General features: G+C 40.2%; 1 protein-coding gene across 3 annotated transcripts in view; it reads left to right on the forward strand.

Moving 5' to 3' along the window:
• Positions 1-15656, forward strand: part of Epsti1 (epithelial stromal interaction 1) — a 95339-nt gene that overhangs the window by 61397 nt on the left and 18286 nt on the right. Inside the window, exons 7-9 of one of the 3 annotated variants that reach the window (XM_055609858.1) lie at positions 124-217; positions 9378-9410; positions 11412-11495. In XM_055609858.1, coding sequence (XP_055465833.1) covers positions 124-217; positions 9378-9410; positions 11412-11495 — 211 coding nt within the window. The remainder of the gene's footprint in view (positions 1-123; positions 218-9377; positions 9411-11411; positions 11496-15656) is intronic. The other 2 variants (XM_055609859.1, XM_055609860.1) reach the window with 2 other exon arrangements.

Genomic DNA, 15656 nt, shown 5'->3' on the forward strand with positions numbered 1-15656 from the left:
CTTCCTTCCTTCCTTCCTTCCTTCCTTCCTTCCTTCCTTCCTTCCTTCCTTCCTTATTTCTTCCTTCCCTTCCTTTCTTACTTTTTTTTTTTTTGTACTAACACCTATTTGTTTTCCCTGTAGCAAAACTGCTGAGTTCTTGAGCAGACTGGACACAGACGTGAGAAACAGAAGTGCTTGTCAAATTCATCCTCATGCTGCCCAGTCCTCAACATGGGTGAGTGGAAACTCAGGCAGGGTGCCATCTGGCACCTTTTGAAGAGATGTTTAGAGACTGAAGATTATGGGCACAGATTGACAGATGCAGTCCGGAATGATCTGAAACTCTGATCCACCCCCACCAACTGCTCCTTGAGTTGTAAAATAATGCTTGTATTTGTTACTACAACATGAGCATCTGAAAAGTCATTTATCTTACCCAGCCATCCACCTATACTCCCCCCAAATCTCTTACCTTGTACAGAATAGTGGGTTTCCTTCTAATATTTGTTAGGCGTGGGTATAATATGATTTTATTGTATTATCCCCCTCTGTCATTAACCCCAAGCCTCTTCTATCTAGTCTTCCTGTTCCTTTTTCCAAACAGCCCTTCTATTCTGTGCTTTTATTTTTTTAATCTGATTCTTCATGTGAGAATAAACATTTTGATATTTAACTGATTCTAGCTTGTTTTGCTTAACATTGTAATTTTCATTCAATTCATTGTCCTGAAAACAACACAGTTTTGTTCTTTATGGTGAAAGATACTCTGTTATAGTATTTCTACCATATTTTCTTTGTCATTCATCCCCTCATGGGTGCTTAGGTTGATTCCACGGTTTGGGCAATGGTAAATGAGGCTGGGGTAAACTGAGGTAATCAGGAAAACTGTTATGCTGACATCGATTCCTTCACCTCATCTTATATCCACATAAGTTCTAGTTCAATTCACTTTCTACCCTGAGTGACCCTGATAAAAAGAGATAAACCAATACTTAGAAAGCTGTGTGCTGAGCACAGAGCTTAGCACTGTTAGGAAGCTGTGTTGCTTTTTTAGAAAAAAGCATATAAGTCAGGCTCTGTACAGCCTCTTCCTGGTAGAGGACATCTAAGCTGAAGCTGACAAAAAGAGTTAGAAAGATGAAAAGAGTCCTTCCAGATGTCAGAATTCATCAACACAAGGTTTAAAAGCAAGGGAAAAGTATAGCTGGTATAGGGGGAGATGGCGTCCATAGTTCAGGGGAGACATAAACCAGAAGGCTCTAGAAGCAAGTAAGAGCCATGAGGAGCTTTCCTTAACTGCAGTATCATTGGCAAACCAGGAGGGGCAGATTACTGTCCAATCTGTGTAGCGTCTCTGGCCCCAAAATTCTAGTAATATCACCTAGAGCAGTGGTTCTCAACTTTCCTAATGTTGTGACCGTTTAATACAGTGCCTCATGTTGTCTTGACCTCCAACTATAAAATTCTTTTTGTTGCTATTTCATAGCTGTAATCTTGCTACTATTATGAATCATAAGGTAAATATCTATGTTTTCTGATGGTATTAGGTGACCTTGTGAAAATGTCATTCAAGTCCCCGCCGCCACCCCCCCCCCACATACACTCAAAGGTCCTGGTTCAGAACCAGGATCTAGACAATGAAACACCTAGAACTGGCCCCAACAGGAAGTTGGTAGTGCCCCTGGTAGAAAAGCCACTAAGAACATTTGTGTGTCAAGGTGACAACAAGGCTAACAGGCCTGAAATGCTGTGAACAAGGGGGATTCGAGATCTCTTGTATTTTCCTAAGGCCACACAGCCAATGATATGAAGGCTAGATCCAGAATTGAGAGGGAGGAATCTTTAAGAAAGACTTGAGGTGATATTAGGGATTTGAAAAAAAAATGTTTAGAAGGTAAAATGGCCAGATTTAGCGATTGCTCACTAAGTGGGAAAAGCACAATGCCACTTTCAGAAAAGAGATTGCCCTTGATTCCCATCCTGTGTGTCTCCTGTTTCATCTTTCCCTGTTTCTGATGTGGGGTTGCATACTCTTAAACTTGTCAGTGTGAGCTCTATAATTTGTGTCATCCCAGATCCATCATCTCACCCCCCTCACTGCAGGGCCCTGAGGGGGAGAATTGAAACTGTAGGTCACAGACTCAAATTATCTGTAGAGGACAAGTCCTAAGCATGTCTAGATAGCCTTGTGGCTGTGAGGGGGAAAAGGAGGACATATAGGAATTGGAACACTTAGGGCTTTAAGGCTTGCCAACATCTCTTTCTTTCCAGTTGGGAGATTTTGAATCCCGTGATTTCTGAAACATCCAGCAGTACTGTGTCTGCTTGCTCTATTGATTTCAGCTCATTTATTTGATTTCACAAGACCATCCTGAATTTTTAATATTGTCATCTATAACACATCAGCCATGTCTCCCAGAGCTGCATATTCTGTGGATTGATTAGCACACATATCACACCATCCACAAGCTATCAATAGGAAATATGGAGTAGAGTCAGCCTGAGGATGTTTCCTCATGAGTTGCATGCAAGAGATACTCCATTTTGACGCCAAACTATTAATAAGTTGTTGGCGCTCGATATATACTTAACTAAGTTTTTACCCACAGTGTGCTCATCTCCTTCCATGTAATCCTTATGAATAGAATTCTGAGAAAGCTCTGTGAAGACATTTTTTAATGCTTTAGGAAAGACAAATAAATACATACATTGCACTTCTGTGAAAAGCATTTATTCTCTGTTAAGAGGATACCTAGTCAATGTCCAGAAAATGAGCGATGTGTCCCTTCTACCTGCAAGTGTAAGGAGCTCTAAGAACTTCAATTGTTGTTTGTCTGTTTTCTAATTTTAGTATACTCTTCAAAGCAACTTTTCTAATATTTTCTTCTATGTTTTAAAAATAACATTTTATCCATATGTTCAATGTGTCCTGATCATATCTACCTCACTTTCCCCCTCTTCAACTTGTTCTGGCTTTACCAGCACATCTTTTCCACAAGCTCATGTCTTTCTTTTTTTTAATTGAATTTTTTACTAGAATTTTCATACAATATATTTTTATATCTTTCCCATCCCCCAACTCCTCCCACATATTCCCCAACTACCTCCCTACCCAATTTCATGTTCTTTGTCTCTTTCAAACAAACAAAACAAAACATCAAAACAAAAAAACCTAAAAAAAAGAAAACCAATAAGACAAAAACAATAAAAGTAAGCAAGGCAAAAAGCAACCCAAAAAACATGGAATCTTTTTTTTGCATTGACCAGCTTCTCATTCTCACTTCTGAGAATGAGTCTGGAGTATGACACTCCTTTCTGAGAAGATATTAATTGCAAATAGCTTCTTGGTTGGGCTGGGATGAAATCTTTGCAGGTCTTGTGCATTCTTGTCACAGCCTCTGAGAGTTCATGTGTGTGTCAGTCCTACCATGCCTGTTGGCCACTCTTTCCTTGGAGTCATCTACCACCACTGGCTCTTAAAACTTTCCATCTCCTCTTCCACATAGATTCATATAGAAGGAAGCTTAGATGAAGACATCTCATTTAGGACTGAGTACTCCAGCATCTCTTACTCTCTGCTCATTGTCCAGTTAAGTTCAATTAGTGTTGCTCATAGATTTGGGCAAAGGCCACCTAACAGAGACCCACTCCCTAGGACACGTGACTCTCTCTCCCTGACCAGGCAAATAGTGCCTCAGCTAAGGATGGTGTACCGTAACCCTCCAATATATTGAACAGGGGTACCCTGCATGGGTGGACAAAGCTTCTTTGTCCACAAAATACCTGGGTTAATAAAGGAAATTCTCAGTACTAGGCATGGGTTATCTCCCCATGAGTTCTTAGACACATTTCTAATTTGAACATATATCCACCATTGGAAGACAGGAATTTCATAAATAGTATGTAATTATATGGATGAAAAAGGCTACAAGAAAATTCATTGTGTGTTAGAATAAAGCTTTTTTGAGCTTTAGGACTCCAGACAAAAAGACATTTGCAGAATTCGCTTACATATAGATGGTGTCACTCTCTCTAATAAGTATGAGTTGGGTTAAGGTGAGGGCCAAAACCCTTCCTTTCTGAACTGTTAGCAATGGATATTCCCAGCTACATTTTAAATAGTTTCCAGTCCCTGGCTTGTTTCTCCCTCTTCTGCAAAAAAATAAAAGAATAATCATATATATAACCATATGTATTATATATCAATGGATATATTATATATTACAAATAGTCATGGAGAATTTCATTTCAATAAAATGCATTTTGGTCATTTTTACTATCCATCATTTCTCAGATCCGTCCATATCCTTTCCTATCCACCCTTTTAACCTATTAAGGCCCTTTTAGACAACCCAATTATTCTTGGATGTGTGGCCTCTCAGCAACTATTAATTACCAATGACTCCTCAGCTATGGGTGGGACTTCATGCCAGCTCCCCTCTCCATTCAGGGGTTTGGTCTGGCTGGAGCTTGCACAGGTCTTGTGAGTTCATGCATTCAGCTTCCCGCTTGCTCTAGAAGACACTGCTTCACTGCAGTCATCTCCTGCTCTGATTCTCACGCTCTTCCCATTCTCTCTTCCACAATGGACCTTGAGTCTTGGGGGAGGGGTGTGTTACAGATGTTTCACTTAGGGCTGAGCATTCCATTGTCTCTTATTTTCTGCCCCTAGGCCAGTTGTGGGTCTCTGTGTTAATCACTACTGCAGATAGAAGCAGTAGTGGGTTTTGAGAGACGTGTTAATCTACGGGTTTAATAAGTCATTAGTAATCATTTACTATCATGTCAATTTAGCAGCACAATAATAGCAGTTTCTCTTCTAGGCCTATGAACTGGTTTGCCATAGCTTTTTATTCCAATAATGGTACAAGTATGGGTTTCATCTTATAGAGAGAGACTTAAATCCAATTAAAAAGTGGTTGTTTATTCCTATGATAACTGTGCCACCAAAATTACAGTCCTATCTTTTTAAAAAACATACCCAAATTTATTTATTTATTTACTTATTTATCTATTTATTTATTTATTTATATATTTAATGTAGATGAGAACTCTGTCTTCATGCACACCAGAAGAGGGCATTGGATCCCTTTACAGATGGTTGGGAGCCACTATGTGGTTGCTGGGAATTGACCTCTGGAAGAGCAGCCAGTACTCTTAACCACTAAGCCATCTCTCCAGCCCCCAATCCTGTTTTTTGTTCCTCCAAATCTTTTAGTGGCTCCCAGTATCTTCAAACATAGAGTCAAAGTGCAAATGCTCTTTCTGCTCTCTACACCTCTGCCTACCTCTCTCCCTACCATACCCCTGCTCCTTGCTCCTCTCTCTTTAGATGCCCCCTTACCAGGCCCAAGGTCTAGAGGACTAGTCTAGATTTTTGCTACTCCAGCGGTGATTTTAGGACCTGCAATATGGGTTATCTGAGAACTTACAGAGAAGCAGATACCTCTCAAGCCCCACCACAGACCTTCTGTGCGTGTGTGATTCATGTGCGTGTTTATGTCATAGGGAAGCTGTTTGGTGGTTATCTACGCTCTCTGCCCTACATACTCCATGCGATTTGTTTGTATGTTTTATCTATGGGTCACGTGTTCTTTCCTTTACGATGTCTCATGTCTGTACTTCCTTCCCTCTGTTTTGTCCTGTTTGCGTCCCAGTACCACAAAGTCCTTGTACTTTCTGCTGCTGCTGTAACAGGCCTCCACAGATTATAGCGGGTGACAACGAAATACAGCCAAGGTTGAGGAGGGCTTTGCCGAGAGCGTTTCAATGCAAAGATGATTCAATTATTCTTTTGCATTTTGGAGGGCCAGAAATCCAAAATCGGTCGGAAGGTGCTAAAAAAAATCTACGGGGCAGGTTCGTTTTGTGGAGACTGTGGGCATCTGTGCCTTGCCTTTTGCAACCCCTTGTGACTCTAGGCAGTCTTTGGCCGCCTGTCCCAGGCTGCATCAACCAACGCTCTTATTTTACCTTCTGCCTGCTTGCATCTTTGTTATGAAATTACATTGGGTCTACCTAGTTAACATGAACTAGTCTTCCATCTCAAGATCCTTACCTTTTGCTGTACCTTTTGTCCTCTGTAGTGAAAATTAACATATTCTAGAAATTGGGGTGGACCTATCCCATTTTGTACCCTCTTGGTAATATCTGACAGCATGTAAATATTCATATCTCTTCTTGGTAAGTTTCAAACCTTGCTAGCTCATTTCTTGTCATTCTCTCAACACCACCAGGGTTTCAGGCTTGCCACTATTGGTACCCATCTGAGGGTTTTTTTTTTTTCCTTGTCCATTTAGTCAGTATATTCTGGTTACATTTTCTGTCTTCTACAACTTGTAAACATTTGAAAGTATTCTATTTTGGTTTTGCATCTTCTTTCTCAAATGTTAAACAAACAAACCAGAAAACAAAATGTGTCCTTCACCTTCCCAAGTGTTCTACCCAATGCTTCTTGATTAAAGTTTCCACACATATTAGTGACTGTCAGCCAGCTTGTCAGTTCTGTCTTCCCTGCTTACCTCACCCCTGCGCTGAAGGTAGCTTGTTTTTCCCATCCACGGTCCAGGAGTTCTTCTGGAACTTTCCTTTAGCACAATGGGTCAGCGTCTCCTCTGCCCAGTGAACCAATCTGGGGAGCTTTAAAATTTCTTATGCCTAGGCCACACCCAAGAGATCCAGCTACAGTATGACCTGGACCTGAGATCCATACAGTTTAACACACCCAAGGTAGCTGTGAAATGCAGCCAAGGTTGAGAAGGATGCTGGGATGCTTGAAAGATGCCTCAGGACTTGCCTTTATTGTTTTTTTTTTTTTTTTCCTCTGATCTCTGGATCTCCGTGGTTTTGATTTCGTGCTTTGTTTCTTTGTTTTAGTGTGCCATCTTATCTAATAGTTTTCCTGGGAAATACACATGGGAGACAAATATGTTCAGGTCCTCCTGAAGCTATTTTTTTTTTTTTTTATCCCTACGACTTCGATTTCAGTTTGACTGGTAGCTGTTCCAAACTGGGAAGAAGGTTGTTACTGAGTTTTGATGGTCCTGCTCTTCTGTTTTTCGTACTGGCTCCTAAGGAGTCCAAGGGCATCTGAATTTCAGTTCTTACAGAAGCCTTTAAACTTGCTTTCCCAGAGAATAATTTAACATTTTCTCTTCTGCTGATATTCCCTAGTGAGGTGTGACTCTGAGTATGAAGGTTTTTATTATTCATTTTCAATTTGGAAACTCATTTCTAGTTCTAGATGACTTTCTAGTGCTATTTTTATTATTGTTCTTATTATTCATTTCCATTCAGTTTCTCTTTATAGAATTACTATTTCTCTAATTCCAGGTCACCTGGATTTATTTTCTAACTTTTTCTTTTAAACATTTTTTTTTTCCTCCTAGAATTTATTTTTCGGTAATTTTAACTCATGTCTGCTGGTGCTTTTTGTTTGTTTGTTTGTTTTTTTTAACTCTATTCTATGTTTTCCTGTCTTTGATGGAATATGCCATTTTTTTTTCATTTGGGTGGCAGCCTGCAGGAGACAGGTGAAAACCCCACTGAAGGCAACAGGATGCAGGATTGTATGCAGCCTTTTCAGCCAGGCCATTCACCGTCGCTGCCTGTGCACTTGCTGTATCTGCTTTCATTTTTTATCCCAGGAGATACACTTTGGATTTCCCATTAGGGTTGGCAGAATTAGCACTTGGATTTTCTGGGCAAGAGCAGGTAAACAGAATCTATGTGGCCCTTTTAATAATTTCTTTCTTTCATCTTCCTGTGGCTAATCTGGCTTCCTATGTAGCTGGTACATTCATTTCTCAGGCCCTCGTGCAGCTCTGAAAAGAAGAAGAGGAGGAGGAGGAGGAGGAAGAAGACTTGTCTTTTTGTGTGTATTTTGAATGTGAACTGTCTCCCATACATTCATGTATTTTTGACGTGATCCTCAGCTGCCAACAGTGCTCAGGAAGGCCATGGAACCTTTAGAATAAGGGTTCTCATCTGTGGGTTGTGACCCCTCTGGAGTCACATATCAGATGTCCTGCAGTATCAGATATTTAATCTACGATTCCTAACAGTAGCAAAATTACACCTATGAAGTAGCAACAAAACAATTTTATGGTTGGGGGAAGGTGTGTCATCACCACAACCTGAGGCACTGTGCTAAAGGGTGACAGCATTAGGAGGGTTGAGAACCAGTGCTTTAGAAGCTTCACCGGGGAGGCGGGGACTTAAGGTTTTAAAGCTTGGCCCTGCCCTCTGTCTGCTTTGCCCCACTCTCTTCTTCCTGACTGTGGATCCAACGTGACAGCTGGGTCCCTGCTCAGGCCATTTGCTCTTCTCACCATGGAGGAATGAGTTCCCTTGAACTTTGAGTCAGAGTAAACCGTTCCCCCTTTAAACTGTATTTTTTTCAGGTATTTTTGCCTCAGCAAAGAGAAAAGTAACTAAACCACTCTGCGCCATCCTCTGTCTCATGTTTTGGTTCATTCTTTTCTTGTATCAAAACAAAAACAAAACAAAAAAACAGAAAAACAACCTTGGAGATTATTTGTGTTGGGCAACTCCTGGGAAGAAGGCTTTCCCTGAAGTGTGGTTAATATACTCAGAGACACTCTGTTGGAGAAAATGGACTATCCCCTTCCCAGCAATTGTCCATTGCAAATAGCTTCTTGGGTAAGGTTGGGACCAAGTGTCCATTTCCCAAGTGCTGGGATTTTGTCTGATTTGAATCTGTTCATGTCTTTCATGTGCTGCCAAAGCCTCTGTAAGTTCATATGTGGGTCAGCCCTGGTGTGTCTGGCAGTTATCTGCCACATCTGGCTCTTATGGTCTTTCTGTCTGTCTGTCTCTCTCTTTTCCACATAGATCTCTGAGCCTTGAAGGGTAGGAATTTGATGAAGACATCCCATTTAGGACAGGATCCTAGCTAAAGCAGTGCGGTTTATCATTTGTTCATATGATGTTATTCTCTTTCCTTAATGTTTCCTATTCACTCTTTGAAATACAGCTTAGTACCACCCACTTGGAGAAGGTGTCTTTGACCCTGTTTAGTAAGTGTCATCCTTCCTAGCTTCATCTGTCATGACTGTTGTCATGCATTGATACTGTAATCATTGTCTCTTTGACTTCCACATGAGGTTATTGACGTCTGGGATCTTGTTTTGGCACAATACTTGCACATAAGAGGCTTAGGTATTGTTTATGAATGAATGCATTGTAAGACTAGCTTACAATGGATAAAAGTATGCTTTGGTTTAATGGTAGGACTTTAGAATCCATTATTATACCAAGTGAATTTTTAATACTACAAGAATTATGTGAATGCAGTGATTTAGACTTACCTAGTCTTAAGAACTAAGAAAAAGCAAAAAATAAACATATTTTCTCCTATATTTTTTTTTAAACAGAGTTTACCAGTCCTGCCTAGAGATCCCAGCTTGGTAAGCTTGAATTAGGGTTGTAGGTAACTTTGGGCTCTCCATAGCTAAGGTACCACAAGAGTCCTCAGTTCTTGTAGCCCTTTACATGGCACCTCTCATATAAAATAGGCATCTTATGTTGCCAGAAAAATAAGACTTATATCCTGATACAAGGTAGTATGATACATTTATAAGGAAAGTACTTGCTGGATGTGGTGGTACACATTTATAAGCCCAGCACTCAGGGAAACAGAGGCAGGCATATCTCTCTGAGTTCAAGACCAGCCTGCTCTACAAAGTTAGTCTAGGAGAGCCAATGCTACACAAAGAAACCCCATCTCGAGCCCCCTCCTTCCTCCCAATGGAAAGAAAAAGTACTCAAGTAGAATTCATGTTCTTTGTTCACACCTTAGTATTTGCCTACATTCTTCCTAGCTCCCTGGATCTGATGTAGAATATTTGTGACTAAGAATGGCTTTCTCTAATATAAATAGAAGGGACATAAGAGAGCTGCTACCCACCTGCTGTGGCTCATCACAACGCCATTGTTTGGGGATATAGATAAGAGAAAGTCACAGAGTGTAGGTTGCTTTGGATATAGGAGGGATTTCAAATACACAGAGCTCCACTAGTCTCACTGATACTTCTGCGTGATGTGATTCTGAAAGCTTCTCTCCCTCCCTGAAGAGTGGCTCTTACTGTTTGGTGGTAGATGGATTTTTATAGTTATAAGGTTTAGAGAATGATCTAAGAAGCACTTGAGAAAAATTATAGTAGGGGAGCAGGGGGAACCAGCCTGCGTGGGCTATCTGGATTATGAGTCCAGAGAATGAGGCCTGAAATATGAGACTTTCTCACATGCTGCTGCTGGGAGTTTTGTGAGGTGAGTGTAGTTTCTGGAGCATTAGGTTATCAGGTCCTGCTCCTGGCCTTTAGGAGGCTTGGGCTACAAGGTCAGTGTGAAGTAGGTAAAGCACGTGACACGTGAACAAAATACAGGTAGTCTGGGCTCATGATGGGGATACAGCCAGGCAAAGGCACCCGTAATTTGAAAAATATTGCAAGTCAGAATGCATTTAGTGTATCTAACCCAGCACACACCCTAGCTTAGCGACATCATGGGCTTGGGGTGTCGACTGTTTATCCTGCTGATTGCACGGCTGATGGGGTCCGCGGCTTAGCTCTCACTGCCAAGCCTCCAGAGGTAATGTGTTACTACATATCACCAGCCTGGGATATGTACTCAGTTGGGAAATGTACTGGGATATGAACTCAGTTCTACCGCATCCACATCACTTCTGTACAACCGCAAAGTTTGGGGGGGGGAACCCTCACAAGTGAAGCATCGTAAGTCAGGGACCTTTACCACACGAACTCTCACACATTTCATAATAGTTGGTCAGAAGGCTAGGGTGTTGGCTATGATGGTGTGTCAGAAAGACTACACAGCATGTTCTTGAAGGTGCTGGCTCTCCTAAGGCTCCTGAGCTCCAGGAAAGGCTTTTCATCTTCTCTTCTCAGGAATAGAACTGGGTTTGAGATACAGATAAAGGCTTAGAAAGGAATACATCTTTGGAATTACATGGCATCGATCACCAGTTGACAGGGTTTAGTAGGGTCCCACTAATGAGCGGTGGTCCTCGAAGTGCTTCTAAAGCCAGTGCCATTACCTCTTGTCTGGGAGAGGGACCAATCGGTTGGTTGGAATAATCTAGAAAATATCCCCATCTTTCCAACAGAAGGGATGAATTATGTTGGTTATCTCCAAGGAGAAATTTTTACAGCTTAATTAAACAAACATTTAAATCATCCTTTAAAATGTGCTGGATGATTGTGCTTACACTAGCTTTCTTTTTATAGATCCCAGGGGATGTCTTCAGATGTATGCATAAATCACTCAGTAAGCAAGTGTGTGCGGAAGGCTTACTGTGCACTCCACATGGAGGCTGAGTTATTAACAGCAGCCCCTTGGTAGGAAGATTAATACACTGAGGTGATGCTTCTCCACTTGTACCTTACCAGGCCAGCAGCCAAGCACACAGAAATTCTCTATGGAAGGAAGACAACCAAAAACTGCAAAAGATGAAGCACGGACAACATCAGAAGGTATTTACAGGCTTTCCTTGTTAGGCACCACATGCTGGTGAAGAGAAATATTTAGACTGTTGAATAATTTTTTTTTTTTGGAAAAGCAGACAATACTTTATAAACATAAGATGAATTCTGGGTTTGTTCTATGGAGGTGGCTCCATAGAACAAAAATTTATATATGTAGCAAAAATTTATATGTGTAGCCCTTCAGTGGCTTGAACTGTGTCGGTCATCGTTGGTGGCTGGCACTTCACAAAGAAGATGCTAGCACGCACAGGAACAATAAAATACAGCCAACCCCATGTGTTAACCCAAGATCCATGACGTTACAAACAGCATCCAGAAAAGATGCCAATGATTTGAATGACGCGGGCATTATAAAGCTGGTTTAAATGTCTGTATGCACATGTATACAGCACATGTATACAAATGTGAAGCACTCCACACACTTTGAGCAATAGAAATCTGCGAGCTTAATGCAGAACTTCCTACCTCCCTCATGAGCGAATTCCACAATTTAAATTTTCTAGTCTGGTAACCAAAACTGCTCAGGGTTGTGACTTGATGGTCAAACCTGCCATTGATAATCGGACTCAGATAGGGGAGCACATAGGTAACTGAAAAGAGATAGAGAAGTAAATTAAAAGCAAATACTTCTAATTGTATGGGCATTCCAATTGTATAGGCAATTCAATTCTCCTTGATTGGTTTTCACCATGAAACATGGGCTGTAGATTTGGTCTTTGAGGCTACGGCAGTTTGCCTTTCAGGGGAGGCTGTTTATTGATTTGAAATAGTCTGTTCTTCTCACTGATTATCTTTCAGGGAAATTTCCTTTTTGTCTTTTTGTATCTTAGCTAATATTTCCTGCATCTCATTCCCTTAGCGTTTATATGGTGCTGTCTCTTTCTATCACTTAGTTTTCATTGTTCTGTGTCAGTAGTTTAAAATATATTTCTAGCGATAATAGTGGCTGCTTTTCCTTTTTACCCAGTGTCATAGTCTCTTTTCATTGGTGGTTTGATATGTTTTTCTATGGTTGGTAGTTCATTTGCACATATTTGTGCTCTTGCCATGTAACTGATATTTCATTCACAGCATTTTCTTTATTTTTATGATCTCTGGTCGCATTTTCTCTGTTGTGTTTATTAATCATTTCTCTCCCCTCCCCTCCCATATTATGAGAAGACTTACAGTGCTTCTATTTCTGTTTTTAATCTTGCCATACTGCCTTTGCTTGTCTTTCCAGATCTGAAAATGCATGCATCTCTCTGACTTTCTCTCTACGTTTATTCCCCTGCTCCGTCACTGCTCACCATTCCCGGGACATCTATCAAATGGATTCCAGACCTGCAGGACCACTTCTCCATACAGCTTCATTGATTCTTTTGCTTCCTCTCTTTGCATCTCATTCTGAAGAGGGACTGGATCACCACACTGACTACATTCCCTCAGAACTCTGCACTATGCTTATTTGACAAAAGTATTGAATTCATTTACTTACCAAAACTGCCATTTGCTTTATCAGAGCAAAGTTTTCCTTCATAATATTCTCATCTCTCCACTGATGTAATTATATAAATATTGAAGTTTTCAATTTAATATACCAACTGCATTCCCCCTATTTTATCTCATATGCATTTGTTTCTTAATATCTCGTAATTCTTGCAGACACCCAAGATAAGGAGCCGCTGTCCTTATGTGTGATATCTTGTTCTATGCTCACAGGTACCTGGCATACTGTCCTGTTTCTCTGAGCAATTTCTCTCTTCCTTTGTTCAGTGCTACTGCCTGAGGAAAGAGCCCAGCACCAAAGCACCTGGAGTGCTGTTGTCCTGTCTGGGCGGACATTGGCCTTCAGCGTTCCTTTATGAAGCTCCTTTGGAGTAACTCGGCACTAGTATATTCTGCACATGTGACTTTCCTTGTAACCTACCCCGTCCTCTTTACCTTGTTGTCCTTGCCTAAAATCCCTTACAGGTTGACTGGACTTCCTGAGTTTTGTGTGGTTATTGGTTTAATTTAGAAAGTGAAAAGACAACAAAGATAACCAGAAAACACTTAAACAAGTAGGACACAAAATTGTTATGGAGGCCATTAAAAGTAATACTGCTAGCATCTTACGGAAATGCATGCAGAGCTGTACATACAGAAAAGAAATTATAACTTTTGAATCCAATTAATACTAAAAAAAAATAAGACATGATTATGTAGCAAGGAATTTACAGCAGGAACAATGACTGAAGCTACAGGAAGTCATTAAGATAAGAACAGAAATTAATAACTTAGTAATTAGAAACTTTCCGAAGCTGTTTTGAAAATCCAGCCACGTATTCTGAGAGATAAAGTCAGGAGGTGAAGGAATCTGCAGCCAGCACAGTCTGGGCGAGATTAAGCACAGGAACGGAAACATACAGCTTTAGACCTGAGAGGCCCGAGAGGTAGCTTTGGGCTCTGGATTAAGCTCCAGGTGTGGCAGGTAAAGCATGCTAATAAACTGAAAATCTACACGAAGTGAACGGCTCTCTAGGAAAACATTGACAAATAGTTTAAAAACTCACAAAGATAAATGAAAAGACCTTGATTTAGAAAGTTTTCTGGGAGTTCCTTACCCTAACAGACTAAGTTTAACGTTAGAAGTAAGTTCTTCAGAATTTTTACAGGAAAGCTTTTTTCTTCTTGCGCTTAGAAACTATTCTAGATCAAGGAAAAGGATTCAACATTTTTTTTAAGATTTATTTTTTTTTAAATTTTATTTTTCTTATTAGTTACATTTTGTTAACTCTGTGTCCCAGATGTATCCCACTCCCTCATTCCCTCCCCAACCCCACACTCCCTCCCTGGTCTCCTCCCTGCCCCTTTCCAAGTCCACTGATAGGGGAGGACCTCCTCCCCTTTCATTTGACCCTGTTCTATCAGGTATCTTCAGCGCTGGCTGCAAAGTCCTCCTCTGTGGCCTAACAGGACTGCTCCTCCCCGGGGGTTTGGGGGAGGTCAAAGAGCCTGCCCTCGAGGATTCAACATTTTAAGTACATGAGAATGTAAGTGTGTGTACATTGACACACACATACCGAGAGAGAAAGAGAAGCACAGATCTTTTAGATATAAAAGATTCAAAAGGTAAAAGATTTAATATTGAAAAAAATGAAGTAGAATATTTATCTTAAATAATAACTTAATCAAGACAAAATAGAGTTTATTCTAAGAATGCTAAGATAACTACATAACTATTAGAATCTTCTATATTTTATGTTTGCAATAGGAAGAACGATGTTCAGCTACATTTTAAGTTACAGAAACATGATAGGATTTCAAATTTGTCAGTTAAACAAAATTTTAATAAACTATAATAAAAAATATTCTTAGCACACATATAACCTTCCAAATAAAACCCCAATATATCAATCATTAGTGCTAAAATACCAGAAATGAGCAATGCAAGTATGCTCATGAGCCCTACCATATAAACCAAGATCATTCTGTAAATTCTGACAGTGTTTCTCCAAGCTGTTTGATGGAAAGCTGTTAACAGTGCATGCAACAAGCTCTGGGAATTATCTTAGCCAACTTGATAAGGCAAGACATGAAAACTTAAAAGGAACTTTTCTAATTATTAGAAATGAGCTAATATTTATGGATGAGAACAGTTCGCCTACACAACCCAAAGGAGTTTGTTGAAGCATGATTAACCAGATTGAAGTCCAGATGAGGGGTGCTTACAGAGATTTTTTCATAAGGAAACTCTGTCAAATACCAAAGAGGATTGATCGGAAAATACAGTGAAATTAAAAAGGAGCTCAGGAACTTAGCTGTGTTAAAAAAAAATGATTAAGTAGCTTAAAACAAACAAACAAACAAACAAACAAACAAAGCACAGCTTTTCTTTATCCATAAAAGTCCATTTGAATAACCAGAGATGGTGGTGTCCTTGAGTAGAAAAACTCAACACTGTAGTAACGACAGTTGTGTCCAAATTAATTTGTGAGTTCAATTCCCACAAAATTTAAAATACTTTGAAAAAAAAATCATTTCCGAATCTAAACTCTGAGAGTAATGCAGAAATTAAGTGAGAAACTTTAGAAAAATATTGCTGCCGATGTATATGTTTGCTGGGGCGAGGACTTACAGTAGTGATGGCAGCACGGTATAGGTAAACCCGGTGTGCTTACTGGTGAC

The sequence above is a fragment of the Psammomys obesus genome, unplaced genomic scaffold, assembly GCF_907164565.1.
Source record: "Psammomys obesus unplaced genomic scaffold, mPsaObe1.curated_primary_1811, whole genome shotgun sequence".
NCBI lineage: Eukaryota > Metazoa > Chordata > Mammalia > Rodentia > Muridae > Psammomys > Psammomys obesus.